This window comes from Pseudopodoces humilis, chromosome 9 (genome assembly GCF_049639895.1).
Source record: "Pseudopodoces humilis isolate 2021_Gansu_Grassland_sample_001 chromosome 9, ASM4963989v1, whole genome shotgun sequence".
Taxonomy (NCBI): domain Eukaryota; kingdom Metazoa; phylum Chordata; class Aves; order Passeriformes; family Paridae; genus Pseudopodoces; species Pseudopodoces humilis.
In genome coordinates, this window is record NC_142208.1 from 18,301,311 (window position 1) to 18,320,419 (window position 19,109).

General features: G+C 37.5%; 1 protein-coding gene across 1 annotated transcript in view; it reads right to left on the reverse strand.

Annotated features, from left to right (window-relative positions):
* The window catches only part of FRMPD2 (FERM and PDZ domain containing 2), a 56,101-nt gene that overhangs the window by 10,797 nt on the left and 26,195 nt on the right, over positions 1–19,109 (reverse strand). The window contains exons 23-35 of the mRNA XM_088059977.1: positions 17,919–18,133; positions 16,958–17,056; positions 15,421–15,785; positions 12,733–13,012; positions 11,678–11,836; positions 10,860–11,034; positions 9,575–9,785; positions 8,371–8,408; positions 5,779–5,865; positions 5,301–5,365; positions 3,713–3,874; positions 2,689–2,857; positions 1,342–1,418 (exon numbers count right to left, since the gene is read on the reverse strand). Of these exons, the coding sequence (XP_087916103.1) occupies positions 1,342–1,418; positions 2,689–2,857; positions 3,713–3,874; positions 5,301–5,365; positions 5,779–5,865; positions 8,371–8,408; positions 9,575–9,785; positions 10,860–11,034; positions 11,678–11,836; positions 12,733–13,012; positions 15,421–15,785; positions 16,958–17,056; positions 17,919–18,133 (2,102 nt within the window). The remainder of the gene's footprint in view (positions 1–1,341; positions 1,419–2,688; positions 2,858–3,712; positions 3,875–5,300; positions 5,366–5,778; positions 5,866–8,370; positions 8,409–9,574; positions 9,786–10,859; positions 11,035–11,677; positions 11,837–12,732; positions 13,013–15,420; positions 15,786–16,957; positions 17,057–17,918; positions 18,134–19,109) is intronic.

A 19,109-nucleotide genomic window follows, 5' to 3' on the forward strand; every position in this document is an offset into this window, starting at 1 on the left:
TTCTTTCACTGCTCAGTATTTCAGATGCACCCAGGAAACACCCTGGCATACTGCACACTTCACATGCTGAATGCCCCAGGGAATCTTAATGGTATCTCCCACTTGTACTTTATTTTCTTACTTTTGTGCATGTATTTCCCCATTAGAATAGGAATGTTTGTAGCTGCTGATTTAAGCATGAATTCATCTACCCAGTTTCTGTACCTATGGATTACATAGATCAGAGACTGCTGTAATGATTTTTGGTTTTGATTTGTGAAGAAAATCTGTTTTACTGCTTCATTTTTCCTTTTTTTTAGTAGCTTGTCATTTTTAAAGTCTACAGCTCTGCCCTATAAAGTAAAGCAGAAATAGTTTCTATTCATAGGAGACAAATAAAGGCAAGCTGGAAATAATGAAGAAGAGGGAGGTTAATGGAACCAATTCAGGGAAAACACTAAGAACATGCTTAAATTTAGGTGTGTGCTAGATAGAATAAACTGCATTGCTTAAAACTAAATGTTTCCCTTTATGCCTTGCTAACTGGGAGATCTGATTGGTCACATGTAACCTTACTTCTGTCTCTTACTTCTCATTGATATTATTTGTTGGGAGTACTTATTTGTCAGACCGTAGATATTACTTTATTTTGATATTACATTTCACCAGTCTCTAAAAGTTTAGTTCCAACACCCATTCTAACAGCATGCTGAAACTTCCACAGACAATTCCTATTCAAGGTTTTCTCAGTTTATTTATGTCAAGGATTCTTACAATTTTTCTTTTTCTAGTTAAATTATATTACTTGAATCAGAGTTTGAGTTTTTTATTTGTTTTCTGGAGGACAAGAAGATCTAAATTTCTCACATTTACTAAGGAGTTTTACAGTTTTAAATTTAGAAATAATAGATGCTCTGAAATATAATGTGGAATATTTTGCAGGACTTACTAAGATTCAAAATCATATCTGTGTTTGAAGAAATTTAGATGTATTTGAATTATGAATAGTAGTGGAAATAGCTGAATATAAATCTTTTAATATATATGGTTTAGAGATACTGAAAGAATAGTAAAATTAATAAATTCATTTCAGTATTATAAAGAATCAGAACAAAAGTTATGTATGCAACCTTTCTTCCCTCCACCATTTTAGCATATGTATTATACTTATCATGTGCTCTTATCTCAGTGGAATCCTGACTCACTCAAATGTCAGCAGCTCCAGTCATGGCAGCACACTTCCCTCACATTAAATGTTTTTTCATTAAGAAGGTGTGGTTCTTTCCCACATTGCAGCAAACCCGTGTTGTAAACGAACAGATGAGTACATTGCCTGATAACTTCTGAAAACTCCGATTTTACCTTGTTGCACATTTGGTTGGAGCCTTCTTCCTTAAAAGTGAAAACAGGCTGAGCTTGCAGGCTTTCCCCACCACTCACTGAATACCAGAAAACAAAAACAAAATCAAATGCATGATAATGTAGGTCCAATTATACCCTGCTGCTTAGACCAAAGGACTTTGACCTCAGATGGGGCACTGAGATACAGTGTCTTAAACTGGCATGGAATCTCTCTCTTGTGAATGCCTGGGAGGGTTAACAGTGCACAAATGCCATATGTCACCACTGTAGAAGCCAGCAAAATTCAGACTGCCAGAAGATACACTGAAGTAAAGTCCTGTATAAACAGCAGCTATTAAAAAAAACCTGAAACAATTTAAACCTGTCGTCCCTAACACAGCTCATTCCTTCACACTGCTAAGAGAAAAATACCACAGATTAACTTTGCTGCCAGTACTTCTCTAATACCATTGTGTCTTGCAGGAAAACAGTTGAAACTTTCCAGAAACTATGTAATTCACCAATGTCATATAAGAAGAAAATGGCAATGGCAGTGTCTTCTTGACTAAGAATGCTTGAAACAAAGCCTCCAACTTGTAATCAGCAGGCCAGAAGGAGGAATTCTATATCCTTCCAACTTAAGTTTCTCCACATTATAGGAAATGTTTCAATAATCAAAGAAATAGGAAGTTGAAGACTATAACTATGTAATCTATTGGTAATTTTATATCCTTGCTTCCACTCCCAGCTTTAATTAGTGTTTAATTTTTGAGTATTCAGTAAAAAAAAACATAGAGCACAAAGTTCTTCCATAGTGTTAGTCATGCCTCTAAGTACTGCCCTGTGCAAGATGGGTGTGCTCTCAAATGAATAACAATAGACCTAGGAGCAGAGGTTTCTCGATTTGAGCATGAATAAGCACAGAAGAGAGAGTATCTGTCTGCCAGACAGAACAGAAGGTGTAGTGTTTCCAGGAGATAAGTAGGAGTGATGGGATGTGAAGTTTGTGGGAGAAGTATTTTAGCAACTGAACCAAAAATGGGCTGTGATTCCATCAGTGAGTTGCATAAAATGGGGTAAAATCAGACCAACTTTCATGACTTAAAAACTTAAACTGAGTTAAAGCATCGATGAGGGTCTTACAGCTTTGTTCCTAGATTTAAAAATCACACTTGGGCATTCCTTCCCTGTGGTCCTATGTCATGAGCAGTTTAGCCAGAGCTGCAAATCAGGGTGAAGAATGTGTTTGTACCTACAGCTATGAAACAAGACTAACTGTAAAAGTGACTTTTTTTGCTAATGTCAAAGTTGAATTCAGGCAACACATAACCCACTTCTGTCATATGGTGAGTGGATGTAGCTGCTTACCAGGCTCTGCTTTTGTGTTTGGAGTGGAAGCTCTGTTGCTGTGGTTGCCTGAATAAGCCCAGTGCAAAGCCACGCTTCGGCAGACAGTGAGTTGAACAGTGCCTTGAGCCTTGCGCAGCAAATCTGTAACTGTTTGGCGTGGCAGACCAGACACAAAAGTCTCATTCACCTGAAAAATACAATGATGTGTATTTCCAGATTCCTGTAACCCAATACCTTTTTTAAAATCACATATCCTAGCGCTGGGAAATCTTTATAGAACTTCTTTGAACTTCATGTGTCATCATTTTCTCCCATTTGTGGGAGAGAATTCTCTCCTAACTTGCTTTGATCCTTCATCTCTATGTCTTTATATTATGATTGCCAGGACACCACAAAATTATAGTCTGAGATAGTAAGTGGGCTTTCCCCTATTCTTCATTAAGAAGATGAAGGAGAGATGGAAGTAAATGAAAACTGGAAAATCAAACAATTTTGAAACTCATGGAGGGAGAAGAAAAAATAATTTGGGGTAACAAAAAGGATGATTTATATTAAAAGGTAGTAGGATAGTAAGATTTTAAATAAAGTCTCAAAAGCCCTAATTCCAGTGCTTTTTGTTTGTCTTGATAATACCTAACTGGCACCATGACAGGTTCTTCCCAGTAGCCTCCTGGTTAGCTGTGACCTGCATGCTTGGCCAGTTAACTCTGGCTTCCCTGAACTTTCTCTGGAATCCTCACTAGGCACAAGTACAGTCCTGAGTAAGTGCAGTTGGCTGCTTGCTCTGTTATTCTGCCTCTGCTGGAGTGTCCAACTACCAGCTCTGGAGAGGCCCTGTCCCACAGGAGCCTGAACTCCAGGGAAGACACAGGGCCCCCAGGACAAGCCTCTAACCACCAGGAGCTGAGAGACACCATCTCCTATGTGTTACTGTGCAAAGCAGCATCAGGTTTCCAATCTGCACCACCTTTATATTGAACAGATGCTCATTTTAGAGTAAGTAGAGAAAATGTGAGCCAAAGCAATGAAGAACAAACATTACCTTAAGTAAGATGTCACCAACTTGAAGTCTCCCATCTAGATCTGCACTGCTCTCCGGGCTGATGGCTTTTATTAGGATAGCCCTGCCATTTTTTCCACCTACCAGTGCAAATCCTAGGCTTCCATTTTCTGCCTTTTCTAACTCAATCTTAATAATGAAGTCCTGCAATAGACAAAGATGCATTCTAAAGTGGAGTTTATTCAGGGCTGTATTTTGTTTGCATTTTTATTACTGAAGATTCCCATTATTCCCACAGTCCTCACTGTCTTATGTGGATTATGGGATATATCCTACTCTTGAATAGATCTATAGAGCTTCCACGGATCAAGATAACAGCTGCATGTATGTATCAGAATGAAAATAGTACATACTTCTTTTCATACTCTTTTTTATAATTACTGCTGGGGAAAATAACCCCTTAAGAGCAAAGAAACATGTACTTCTGTAATCCTTTTATAATATATCAGATAAATCACCTTAATTGACAAATAAGGCATTCTTATCTCCAGCATGACAGTGATGCAGTACATAGTTTATTCTCTTGTTTTTCTATAATTTAGATCATAATCTTATAATTCCAACACTCCCATCTCTTTCATTTTAGCACTTCATTTGCTTTTAAAATCAGCTGCTTTTTTAGGGTCAAGTACTATGTCAGAAATAGCAGCAAGCTAGAAATGTTTATGACTTGCAGCATGACTAGCTCCAATGCAACAAATATCAGCCTTGGAAATTATTTTTGTGAGTTGAAGATATAAACCATCATGGATTAAATCATGCAGAAGATTAGAAGAAGTAATAGTGAAGACATAATCAAAAGCAAGAAAATTGTTCCAATTTTTTTGCCAGGTTGGAGGTCTAATTTTAACAAGAGACAGCATTTGTTTTTTTGCAAACCACAATCAAGAGAAAACTAGTTAATCTATTCACATGAAATATCAGTCCCAATTTGAATAATTTCAATTAACATTACTTTCCATGTGTTTGCACCCACAGAAGTGATGTTTTCACTTGTAAGAATTTTCAAGTATTGTATGCTGAGCATGGAAATAATTTTTTTTTTCCCCAACAAAAACACTTGTGTGTATTCAGGAATTCATAATAAATAACTTTAAAAATGCATTACTCTTGCCCAATTTAAACCATATTGGTCTATATCAATGCTACATAAAACTGAAAAGATTTGGGGTAATTTTACTCTATTTTTAAATGTCCATTTGCAAATTGCAGAATGAAACCAATTAATCTCAGTTTTCAAAGATTGTTGTGGAAAATGTTTCACAATTGCACATATTTTCCCCAGAATCCCATGCTGTGACATTCTGTGTCTTTTTCCTGTGCTACTTTCTTTCTAAGCATTGAAAAACAGCAACAGAAGAGTCTGTCCCCAGGAAGTGCCCAGTGCATTCTACTCTGTGTGTGCTGAATACAATTCAACACTTACAGGACACTCTCCAAGTGCATTATATTCACATTCTTTATTTCAAAGAGAGGAAGAAAATACGTTAAATACCACTACTGAGAAAGCCTCACTCCATATATCTTACTTCACTTGGTAAACCACCTCACACCTCAGATCGTCACTTACTTTACATTCTGGAGAATCGGGAGCGTTCTGCTGAGCATCACAGTTTGTGTCCTCCAAATGTTTCTCTGTCAAAAAGCAACAACAAGTTTTAGGTTGTTGTCCTGGTAAAATATTCTGCAGTATAACACTCAAAACCTTATTCAGAGAGATAATAAAACATTTTGTATTTTATAGGTGAAATACACAATAAATCCTATGCATTTATGTGGCCTAAAACTCCTGAAATGTGAACCACACTGTGAGTTTTCACCTCCCTGTGAGCAGGTTCTAAAACAAGCTTTAAGAACTGCATGCTACAGAGACACCAGATGGACAACAGTAATGTATAAATGTTCTCTGAAACTCTGAGGGAGACAGATTTTTTTATATAGAGTTAATCTTTCCCAGGCAATGCCATTATCACCTATAGACTTATATTCTTTCAAAGAGAAGGCACACAATTTTACTAACCCTAACTGAAAAATGAAAAGTTCCTTACCATGTTGATGAAGCAGATGCTGTTCCTGAGAGTTCAGGTTTTCATCTGACAAGGAAATACTGGCTTTCTCTGTTTCAGTTGGTGGCCCTAAAAACATACACGTATGTTTGTTCTGACAGGCCTCCTGCTAAACTTCATGTACACATGGAATGTAAACTCCGTGCTTAGGTTATAAACAAAGCATCAATATCCAATATTGATACTATATTAAGCAGTGTAAGACCACTGCATGATTAAGTTTGCCAGTTTGCACAGAGATATAAACATTTCAATCATGAATTGCAGAGATACTGCATCTTAGCCATTGCTATTTTAAATGTTGTAACACCAGACACCAGACAATCTAGACATGTGGCAGTGATCAGGCAGATGAAGGAACACTCTCACCTCTACTCAGCCCCTCCCCCCCCCCCCAGTTTAGTGGTTTTTCTTTACCATTTTGGTGATCTTAGCTGTCTTCCACAAAATACTCTTAATGTGTGAATTATGGAAAATAGTGAATATCCTGTAGTTCAAAAAAAAGCTGCCTGTTGCAATTGCAGTTTTAGTATGTGTTCTAACTAAGCCTATAAAAATCATTACTTGCTTTCTTAATAATGAATTATTACAGATTTATCTTTAAATCTATCAGTGATGATAGCAAATGGAACACCAAATAAAAAATTACTATAGGTTTTTCCAAGTGCCTGTAAAAGGGAAGAATCATAAAATCATAGATGGTTTGGGTTGGAAAGGACCTTTAAGATTATCTGGTTCCCACCCTCTGCCATGGGCAGGGACACCTTTCATTAGACCAGGTTGCTTAAAGCCCCATCTAGCCTGGACCTGAATATTTTAAAGGATGAGGTGTCCACAACTTCTGGGCAACCTGTTCCAGTGTTGCATCACCCTCACAGTAAAGAATTTCTCCCTACTATCTAATCTAAACCTTCCCTCTTTAAGTTTGATGCCATTCCCCCATGTCCTACAGCTACACACCTTTGTCTAAAGTCCCTCTCCAGCTCTCTTGTAGCCCCTTTAGGAACTGGAAGGTGCTGTAAGGTCTCCCCAGAGTCTTCTCTTGTCCAGGCTGAGCAACTCCAGCTCTCCCAACCTGTTTTAATAGGAGAGATGCTCCAGCCCTCTGACCATCTTTATGGCCTCCTCTTTAAATTGCTCCAACAGGTCAAAGTGCTCCTTCTGCTGGGGGCCGCAGAGCTGCATGCAGCACTCCAGGTCAGGTCTCACAGAGTAGTGGGGCAGAATCTCCCTCCCTCAACCTGATGGCCACACTGCTTTTGGTACAGCCCAGGACAGGCTTGCTGGGTGGTAATTGCACATTGCTCAGTCATGTTCAGCTTCTCATCAACCAACACCCTCAAGTCCTTCTCACAGCTGTTATCAATCCATTCTCTGCCCAGCCTGTGTTTATGTTTGGGATTGCTCTTACCCATGTGCAGGACCTTACACATCTTGTTTTATAGGAGAGGCACGTAACTGTGCCAGTATATATTTCATAACTCTATCAGAGGTGGATCAGGTACAGTTACCTATCTGAAGGTATCTTGAGACATCTTGGAATCTGCAAAGCGCACACAAGGCTGTGTAAGCAAGGTTCTACCAGGATATACATTTGTTGTGCTTTAGTTCTTTTGTGTTAACTGAGAGCACACATAACTTTCTGCATATCTTGTAGAAAATTGCTTCAGTTTATAGAAACAAACGCATGGTTATGTGTGTTAAAGTAGGAAATCGTAACTAACTTGATTTAGAATGAGCTTTTCAGGTAACCATTTGCCAGTATCCAGATGAGTGTAGGCATGTGAACAGTTGTGGTCCAGGGTTACTTTTTAAGGTTATCTTTGCATGATTTAAAAACAAAACAGACATTGAGGTATCCAGTCAGGTAAATGAAACTGGGGTTAGGCCTGATTTAGTGCTGCAGCCAAGTGTGCATTGGACAGTACTACTGGTATAATTAACACCCTTTGTATGTGCTGACCTAGATGTGATACCTCTCCTTCCACCTGAGGATGCAGGTGCAGCCTGTGCTTGCTGAGACTCCTTTCGCTGCTAGAGCAATTCTGGTCAAGTCTTTGTAGAACAGATGATTACTGAAGTTTTGTATCAGTTAGAGTATCCAGTATCTCCCCTGATAGGAATGGTTTTATATTAACTTACAGATATTAGTGCTGCCTGCTGATTTTATATAGTTTATTAATAACAGTTTTAAAAGGTGGTCTAGATGATGAAGTAGTGGCTCATATTAAGTAGTGGCTCAAGAAGTGCTGGAAAACTACTTAGAGAGTAGTTTCAGTCAAAACAGATGTTGAAACATGACCATATAAAATTCCTATTCAATAACAAATTAAAAAAATAGAAACTGAATATGTAACAAATTACTTTCTTTACAGAGAACTATACATTTTATTTTTGTCTTTAAACAGCTACCAGATTTTTTTCAGACCCTTAAAATGGCCATAACAGAAATACTGAATGCCAAGTTACAATTTGTTAATAACTTAAATGCAATGAATCAATACCTTATGATTATTTTCAAAATCAGAAGCATGTTTTGAATTTTTAAAACCCAAAAACATTAGCCTTACTTACTATTTTCCTGTTCTATAGGAACCACTGGATTGCCATTTCTGGGGGCAGAAAAAGTGAAATATGTGAGCCATTAAGCGCTGCATGCTTTGTAAAGCACATATGAAAATTATTTTTAGAAATTCAGTTGTCTAAATAGTAGTTGTCCTTTCATGATTTTGTTAGTGGTGCTCTAAAGAGAAATGATATCAATATATGAAAATATTTTACTGTAGTGAAACATTTTATTTAAAGTGTTGGGGGAAAAAATAAGCATGTTAAATCACCTGGCCCAAGACAGAACTGCTTTCTGGTCCATTTTGTATTCAGCTTTGGTTACCCCCTGTATAAAGTGGGAATGCTCTTTTATAATTTCCTTTACCCTATTTCTGTTTACCTCCTTAGTTTGTAAATTCTGACTATCAGGAGGTTCTGCCTAACTTGTTGTACATCCAGATGTTTAATGAGGTGGCAGTTCCTTCTTCTGTGAGATAAGCACAAATTAATAAAACAGTGATGAAAATTTGAACCGTGTTAAGACAGTTGGTTTGCCATTCTGTCACGTGCTCTGGTTATGTAACTCAGTTACTCAGCTGCTTTGGGTTAATATTTTACCATTCCTCTGAGATCTTTGGAAGCTATTTCTGCATCAGTCCAGGACCTGAGCTGGTGTGGTATCATGATGACTGTGGAACACAATGAATATAAAGTGCATCCATGAACTGATGAGTGAAATCCTTTACAGCCAATTATTGTTCAGGCCTGGAAAGACTTTCTGGTAATGCTGCAGGTTAAATGCTGCATTTTTAGTACCTTTCTAAAATGTTTGGCTGTTGGAATTATCTCAGAATTTCTGGTGATAAGTAGTTTCTTGCTTGTAGTTGTGAATTTCAGATGGTAAAGGGAAAGTTGACACTTAGTAATGGAAATATAAAGATTTTCCCTAGAGAACAAGGCATATTAAAATGGTGCTGAGCCTCACAGTTAAAGGCTCCACATTTAGTTTTGGATGATGAAATTTGATGACTTCTCATTTGTGTTGTATGAGTCTACTTTTACTCACTGCAGTAGTTGTAATTACAAGTAGTTAAGCTATCTTATGAATGTTATTTATCAAATAGAAACATTCAGAGCTTTGAGAGAAAGTATTTTCTGTTTTGTGTTGTCTGACTTGATATAAAATTTAGAAACTTGCTTCAGCATTAGGATCAAGTATGCTCAGATTTACCTGGTGGCTTTGATTTGAACATTCTGGGTGGCAGCTTCACACACTCTCACTGCATCATCCAGGCTAATGCCCTCAGTGCACAGTCCACAGATGTAAACAATCTGATCTCGTGGCTGCAAACTGCCTTCCACACTGGCAGGAGAGCCAGGCACTATCTCTAGCACATAAATACCTTGTAACTTGCTTCCAGCTCCTCCTGTCAGCTTCAAGCCTAGAATAATGTAGAGAAAGCATCTTTTGTGGCAGAGTGTTTTGAATTTCACTGTCAATGACTTAAAGTGGAATAAATGTGAGTCATTGAAAGATAGGCTGAAGAAATCACTGACATTATAAGTAACAGTCTTGCTCCACTAAGATGGGGTGTATAAGCTGGACTGAAAAAGTGAAATGCCATTAGATGTTAAAAAAGTATGGAAAAATTTAAATGGTGGTGTCCATCTCTGTGTTTCAGTGCTGCTGTAGTGCTTTATTTCACCTGATGCTCATTGCAATAGGACACTGCACAGCAGCAGCTCCCTCATTAGCAGCACATTTAAATGCCTTGCAGTCATCAGGGTGCCATTGGCAGTGGAGGCCTACGACAGCTGAGGAGGTGCCTACACAGTGCAAACAACATTCAAGGAATCTCTGAACAAGCTAGTTCCTACCTGGAAACAGGATGTTGTACAAGAACAAATATAGCCATCCTGAGTCTACAGTTTTATCTGTGTGCAGTGCTCATAACATGCTACAGAAATATCAAGATATTCACATTGTGGGGACTTGTATCATTTGTATTGCTCAATGTAGACAAAGCCTTGTGTCTGTGGTGAATCAAAGATTCAAGTGGAGGCTTTTTGAATAACAAACTGTAGTCTCAACCTGTGGCTCATCCTTCTTAAACTTTACCTTTTCTTCAATTCTTTTCTTTCCCTCCAAATTGATCTTTATGTGTCTCTACAGGTAGTAGACATTATTTTCCAGCTATCCAAAACTTATATTTATCAGTAACATAAAACTATGAGACTAGAAATCTGCCAGAAACTTCAGTTAACAGGGTAGTAATGCAAAGATCATTTTTCCACCTATCTTCATTCGTCTAATAAGAGATATTTGTCTTCCCTCATAGGTGTTGCCTGAAATAAAGCTCTCATTCCTTGGTCATGGGTGATCATGAAGAGCATAAAGGTGGTTAAAGTCAGTCCAAGAATCAGTTTGGATAATACTGATTCAAGACCATACTTGCTTATGATTATCTTATGGTATCATTCAGTCCAAAATAGAAAATACAGCATTTACTACACACCTAGCTGTCCATCGGCACCCTTTGTGAGAGTAATTTCAGGAATCTCATCTGGCCTAACTGGGGGACGTGGGTCACTGTCAGCACGACCAACCACAAGGTGCAGATCTGGAGGAGAACTTTGCAGTAAAGTCAGGACTTCATTGCATGGTAAAGATGTGACATCAGTTCCATTCACCTAAATGATAAACCAGTAAAATCATGTCATAGATCTCATTGACCATCATTTACTTCTCTCTCTACTCTGAACTTTGCATACGAACTTAAATTAGTTTTTACTTCCTTGTTGTTGCTTTGCTGTGGTATTTAATGTCAGTAAATTAAACAGTTAAGATTGCAGTAATATTTTTTTTTAACTTTCATGTTTCTGAATGCAGAGCTTTAATAAAAGTAGCTTTTATTCACATTGAATCTCAAGATCTTGTTGCAAAAAAACAAGAGGATCTTATGCAAAAACTTGAACATGAACCAGGCTGAAAAAATGGTTTTATTCTTACATTACAAAGGGCATAATTCCTGCATCCTTTGTGTGTCACCTATCACCTTATTACATTAATTCAGTTTATGTCATTTAATTGGGAAGGCATTTAATGTCTCACTTGTCTTGAATTGCTCTTAGATTCATGTTATTTGCCTGGCCATACAATCTATTCAGTCTGAAATTTATCAAACTAAGGTCAGCAGAATTAGATGTATTAGATTACTTATTTACATACCTAAATACGTGATAAATGGGTGATACCAAATGAAGAATGCCTAAGCTAAATGAAATTGATCTGCAAATATTTTCTTCTCTGCATGAACTCAAAAAAATACTGTACCATAATGATTCTGTCTCCCCTTCTCAATCTTCCATCAGAAAGGGCAGGATCATTCAAGATTTCATCAACGTACAGGCAGGTGTCCATTTTGTTAAGAACTACAGAGAATCCATAACCGTTGTTCTCTGACTTTGTCAAAGTCACAAAGATCTCCATTTCCTATTAAAACAAGCACAGTTGCTTCAGTAACATCTTCCATATTTTTATATGTAGATAGGAATCAGATCCTCAGATGGTACAAGAGTGTGCAAAAGGTGTTCTGCCATATCCCAGAATTGTGGAGGTTCATGTTGACTGATTTATAGGGCCTAAGAAAGCAGAGAATGCCACCAGGACCTGGGATTAGGCATTTGGAATTCTAAAGAAAGGCCTGGAGTCCTCTGGGCTGACAAGCATTGCGATAGCAGGGTGCAGAGATTACTGTTGTAACTGCTATGCTGTCCCACTGAAGGAAATGCCTGGAGCTAAATTTTGTCTGCAGTGTTCTCCAATTAGTAGGGACTCAGAGCTCATTAGTGTTGTCGGAATGCAAGATGTTCAGCATTTGGCAGGACTGAACCTTATATTTTGAATAGTAATTAGCACAAGGATCATACTTTCTTATCAGGACATTACAGCAATATCACTGTAACAAAGTGATTTTCTGCATGGCCTTGAAACATGGCAGAAAAAAATCAAGTAGCTGAATTCAATTAATTTTAGAAGCTACTAGAGAGCTTTTAGGCCTTTGTACACTGAGAATAATAATGTGGAATTTTGGAAAGCTGGAGAAATAGTAAGATGTCAAGAAAAAAGAAATAGCCTTAAGGCAAATGGTTAAGAATTCTGGAGAGCCAGGCACAGTGGAAGGTCTCGCTTATTTAAAGATTGTGGGTACCAGGAAAGTAAAGAAAAAAAAAAAAAAAAAAAAAAAAAAAAAAAAAAAAAGGCCATGTGGAAAATGTGTAAATAGCATAGAAAATCAGTTACAATTAAGGTTTAAGACTTTAACATTCTTAAAATTGTCTCTTTTCCCTTGTATTCTACTTGTTGGAAATTTGGTGCCCATCACATACCTGAGTGCAATCTTCATTTTCTTCCTTCTCTTCCTCTGGTTCCTCCAAGTCTTCCCATTCATTGTCACTGTCATGTGTCTCTCTGTCAGGCAGGGATGATGATGATGGCTGTGGGGTCGCAGTGGTTGCAGAGACTGTCTCAGAGCTTCCTCCTCGTGGAAGTAGGGTCACAGGCATTGAGCTGACAGTGAGATACTCTTCATCAATAGGGGTTAGAGAGAGAGTTTCAGGCATACATTTTGTGTTCGATTGGTCATCATGACTCTTATTAAATACGCGGCTGGAAAATAAAAAGATTGCAGTGCTGGGGTTTTCCTCCATATGCTTTATTAGATGGCCACTGAAAAGTCTACTGCTTATGTATTACCTTACTTTCATTTGAACTGAATTACTAGTTACAGTATTGAATTGCTGTCTGAATCGTCCAATGGTAGTATAAAAACAAATAAGTAATCAACATTTTGCTAAGCTACTTGAAAGATTGAAAAGCTTTCATTATTTACCTTTGAAAAATCTTGCACTCTTTTAATTTTTTAAAGGGATTAATTAGTACTTTGGTTACTTCTCAAAAAGAGTAATTGGACAAAGCCCACACCATTAATAATTTCATCTTCCATAAAGAAATTAATTAACTTTTCTGGTAAGCAGTATGGACATTAAAATACCACTACAATTTTTATATTAGCATTTTTCTGAAAAAAGAATGCCAGCCACATTTCTGGTTTCTACAGGTCTTTCCTTGGTAACTGGGTACAAATCAAAACCACGAAATATGAAGCGGTTCCTGTTTCTTCATGAAAAGTAGATGTCCTTACTCCTCCTTGTAAGCTTGCCTTTATTCTTACGCTTGCCTTGAAGCATGTGAGTTCTCCAAAAAATGTCAATGGACTCATTAAATTGAATTGAAATTATTATAGTTTGTATTCCACTATATTGCAGACAAAGTATTCAGCACTTTTGATGTTCATGCCCAAAGAGTAATCATACATGCTGTGTTTAATAGTTTTGACTGTTAGCCTTCATGAACCCTAGTAGACAACTGTGGCATTGTCTCCCAAAAATTTACCATTAAAGCTCATAAAAATGCTGGAAACACATTTTTTTAAAAAGTATGTTTTCTTCATATCAATCCTTATTAAAATATTGCTAACCTCATGCATCCTAAAACCACCTAAAATGGCATATTCATATCTCAGTCAGCCAGGATCTTTCGCTCCTTGATAGAAGTGAACTGTCCATCATCTCCCAAGCAAACATAGACAACTAAAATGAAAACAAATTGCCCATCCTGTGTGGGATCACAGAAGATCTCTGTAAAATTCATACCAGAAAATTTATACATTTGCATGAAATGTTTTGAGCAATCTGGAGAAATTTCTTCATTAATCAAAGGGAAGTCTTTTATTAATGCCTATTTCCTTCTGGGGATTTTGTGTGGTTTTAGCTGGAAGGATTTACATTGAGACTATGTTTAAAATATTGTTTAAAATGCATGGCATCCTAAATTTCTCTGGCTACCTTTTAAAAATGCAAAAGCACTTACTAATGCTAAATGATACTGAAAATGTATCAAACAGAAATATTTCAGAACTTCCTTCTTGGAAAGAATCCAAAACTTTTCTTGAAATTTATATTTTCCCACAATAAACTTAGTTTTGTTGAATCTGTATTATCTCTTGGCAAATATGTTTACTGCAGACATATTTCTGCTGGTTTTGTTCTCAGAAGCAGAGAAGCAGATAATTAAGTGGAGCATCATTCATGAATCAAGTGAAGCTTCTGCACTCAACAAAGAGAAGCTAAAAGGATGAAATGTCATTATGATCCCACTTGATTTGCAGTGTCAGGTGGTGCTGTCACTCACCAGAGACTGGACTGTTTGGGGCTGTGCCTCATGAGTGCCAAAAGTAGCAAAATTATTCCAAGTGACTGTTTGGAGAAATAAAAATTAGTTTCTCAATAAAATTACTATAGCTGTAAATTAAAGGCCTCTAGAATACTTTCAATTTGTCTTTGCATCAATCCGTTGTGTTCTGATAATTTACACCTTTTTGCACTGGGAAAGAAAATGGAATGGATTGTCTTCTGTGCGACTGTCTGATATATCCAAAGGAGTGTAAAAGGAGACTGAGTCCATTTGCACTATATTTTATTGTATAATTCCTCTGGCTCAGGGGTTCTATTAGCTTCTTAAGACCAGAAAACAGAATTATTTTTTTTTTTTTCTCCTTGATCACAGTTCGTCTTCTGAGGTGTTTTTATTTCCTATGAAAAAATTTGAAATTAAGTGATCACACAATAAGGAAAAAAATTGGTGCCTATTTAGGTCAACTGTGAAAAACAATGAAAATAAAATCATATAATCAATAAAAAATTATTTGTTTCCTGTTTAGGTGAACAAGAGTCTTTTCACTCATTTCAAATGGCAACCACCTTCAGCTGAACAGCATAAATGATTACAGTGGTGCGGAAGTCTTACAAGTATCTTGTAATGCAGACTTATGCAAAATTCTAAGATGAGAGTGAATAGGAAAAGCAGATTAAGTGAGTCAGAATAAGATGATAAAACAAAATCTTCAGTGATCAGGAGTGATTAGCAGAGAGCCCTGTACTTAAACCTAAGTAATTAACTTTCAAAGTTCTAAGAGTCAAAGGAAAGGCTTCAGAAGAGATTTTGGTATTCCCTACCTTTTGACCTGTCCAAATTCACATGGTGAGTAGCAGTTCTGCTTCACTTCCTCCTCCAGAGAGTGGAAGACTTCAGAACTGGAAGCTTCTTGATGAATCTTCCAAAGATGCTTATAGAAACTCTCTCTGGAAGCTGGGAGTTTCTGTATGGGTTTCTCTTGAAACTCAGCTTCCTGCTCATCGTAAGCTGAGCTGTCATCCTCAGGAGGCTCACTGAAATCTTCTCCCACTGGAGAATCGAGGCAATCTTCGAGGTCTGGAGAGGTGCTACCTTCGTCACTGGTGGATTGATCCATACTGTTTCCTGCCTCTCTGTTGCCTGGCATTTCTGCCACGAAGTCCTTAATTGGAGATGGTGCTGGAGTCTATCAAAAAACAGAAAGGTTAGTGTAACTCCTTTTTAATCTCCCATCTTTTTTCTTTCAAGAGCAAAATATTTTGAAAAGGCAATATTAACAAACTTCTGAATGGGAAAATACAAAATGGTAGCTGGAAGGAAGGAGAAAAAATAGGAGGTACTCTCTCACCAAATAACTCTTTTGTCTTAATGCTTATTTTTCATGTCTACAAGAGCTACAATCAAAACCACTACACCAGATCACTTTTCCCAATGAATTATTTGCTAGAGGTCCTTTTTTAATTTTTCTGTTCATATCATGCCTCAATGTTGTGTCTATGTTCTCTTCAATCCACAGAAGTAGCTCCCAGACTTTACTCCTGTCAAGTCTGACCATAGAAATCAGCCAAGGGCACACTGCAGCAGAGCAGCAGGAATCAGAATTTGTTATCTGGAGATGGTTCTGACTGTCATTTCTGTCTCCCTGTGGGTGGCTATAAATCCTCGTGGGAGGGGAACCATGAGAGGGCTGTGCTGAATGGAGCAAGAGTAGTGCAAATGCATATTCCTTCTAAGAGTACTTGTTATGTGTACACGAGTTGTGTTCAAGAAGCAGCAGCAATAATGCTAGCACATCTAATGGCAATGTTTTAGTCTCTGCAGTGTCTACGGCTTGGGAGTATCTTTTGTTTGCATTTTTTTTTCCCTCTGCAGATTCTGCTAAGTATCAATAAGAACCTGAATAACCAGTTGAAACCATTATTTAATTTATTTAACTTAATTAAGAGATAGTCTGGATAGGAAAAATTCTTTATTTTCTTCTGACTTTGGGGAGTTAATATAGCTGCATTTGAAAATATCTGCAGTTTCTAGCTGAGGGTCTGGTAGAGCATTTTTAGAAGCACCACTAGAAGACCTGCTTGGGTATGTGCTGTTTCACTCCAATGATAGTACAGAAACTCAAAAGTTTTTGGACTGAGATAAATATGTTTCAGGTCTGCCAGATTTGTATTATTTTGGTTGCTAAGAAAATATCAGTTGAACTCTGCAGGTTGAGTTGAAATCAGGAAGGGAAAGAAATGGAGTAGAGGAGAGGGCCTTGGAGAAGAGGGAAAGTTGCCTTGTTCAAGACTGGATAGAAACGTAGTAGTGTCTTTCCAGGCTTACAGAAGTAAGTTTTTGTCAGAAGCTTTGCCTTACCAAAGCAATCTGCTCTATTTCTGGAAGAACACCTTTTGGTGGTCTGCAAAGTAGCAGTGTAACTTCTCGAGGAGCTCCTCTAAGCAAATGCAGGACATCCTAAACAGAAAGAAGGAATGTTATATTTCTGATGGAATACAGTATATTATACATGTCATTTTACCAAGTGAGATGGAGTAAACTTTTATTGTGAATGCTACATTTCTGGTATTTGTGCCTCTCAGCAGTGTCTGAGGGCCAATATTCACCACTGAAGGATTGTCATACAAATGGGCCATAGTTTATATGTGAACTTATATCTAAAGTAAAGTCAGTTCTGTTTACAAACTTCTGTTTCACCATCAGATACATAGGTTTACGTTAATTAATTTTTTTTCTAGAAGAAAAAACCCAGAATTTTCAGGCAAATTCATTCAAACCACATGTGGCAGTAACACATCTTTGTTTAATTATTTCAGCATAGCTTCCCAAACTGCCATATTCCAATGAAAAATATAAATCCACATGTGGGGAATTACCATTTAATTTCTTCATTGAATATAGAATTTCTTATTCCAGGCTAAAAATTTACACTAAAAATCTACCACTCCTGATAGAAATTTGAATCTGGGGCATTATATTTAGCATGACATTACAAAGCACAAATGACCACAGGGGGAAAATTGTTCTAATCATGCATAACAGCAACAAAGATTCCAACTAATTAACAACTGGTGTGCATCTAACAATAGAATTAGTACATTAGTGGTAGAAACTTATAAATTAAATAGCAGAAGAAATTCGCTGTCAGAATTCATTTAGAAAGGAAATTCTACATAGGAGTTCTACAGAAGAATCCTACATAGAAATCAGATTAACTGTATGCAGATTCTGCCTCCCTCTGGTAATAATTAAGTTTCAATGCATTGTCTTTATTAACCTGTTACCCAGATGGAGCCCCAGTAACAATACTTCCTGCTACCTGATACAGGAGCCCTTTGAGAGGTTTCCCATTCACATTTAAAATGACATCTCCAACTTCAATTTCTCCATTCTCTTCAGCTGGCTGCCCTGGAAACAGTCTTTTGATCCTGACAATAGCTCCTCCAAGGTGTTCACAAGAATCTCCTTCCATCTGCAGAACACTAAATCCAAGGCCTCCAGAGTTCTTGGTTAATTTCACTTCAAATGTGTTATCTGCTCAAATCAGAGATTGGAAGAAAACTGGGAATCGTGAGTGGTAACCCCTGAGGAGCCAGTATAAACTACACACTCAGAAGATTTTTTTCCCTGTGTGCTGCAGAGATAGATCTACTGATACTAAAGTCAAAAGAAGGTTTAGGTGTTCCTTTATCTTTGAAGGTCTTTGAAATCTCACAATCAGAATAGGGAGAACAGGAATCTATTCCACCATGTGTTCATAATCTTGTACAAGCCCACAAAGGAAAAAGCTTTTTGTATTGACATAAAGAGATTCACATGCTATCTTTTTCCTACATTCTTCTGTAAGTGTTGCATATATTTTGACTATTCTGTGGCTGCCCAGTGCTAGTTCAGGTCTTGCATCAACCAGCATAAGCTAGAAACGGAGCTACTGCTCTTTCCAAGAATCAAGAATGAGAGATCAGGCCTTTCCCAAACACCGTGCTTGTAGCTGAATTTCAGTATAGAGGAGTAGCTGCCCCATGGAAAAGCATGGTTCAGACTTAGTGTTTATGAGACAGCCTTCAGTAAAAAATACAGCATTTATTTGTTGGCTAAATTCTGTGTAAGTGATCTCTAAATCTTTGGCTTTTAAGAAATTAAGTGATGGCAGTCTCCAGTTTATTCCAGCTTCATCACTGTCACAGCATCAGCAGTTGTGCTGATAAGGCTCTCCCTGGGTATCAGCCTGGCCACATCCACACAGCTGCTTCCTACCCAGCAGTGCTGTGGAGTACAGACAGGGGTGTCCCCTTGGCAGTCCAGTCTCACCAAGGCTGAGAGACACAGTATTTATGCCTAGGATAAATTCAGCTATATCTAGCCACTGTGACTCTACAAACATCAGAAATATTTTGTTCAGAATTGATTTTTGATAATATTAATATTGAACATTATGATTTTATTCAGTATACAGTTTTCCTTCCAACCCAGAGAAATTTCATAGAATTATTTTCATTCATTCCTTTCC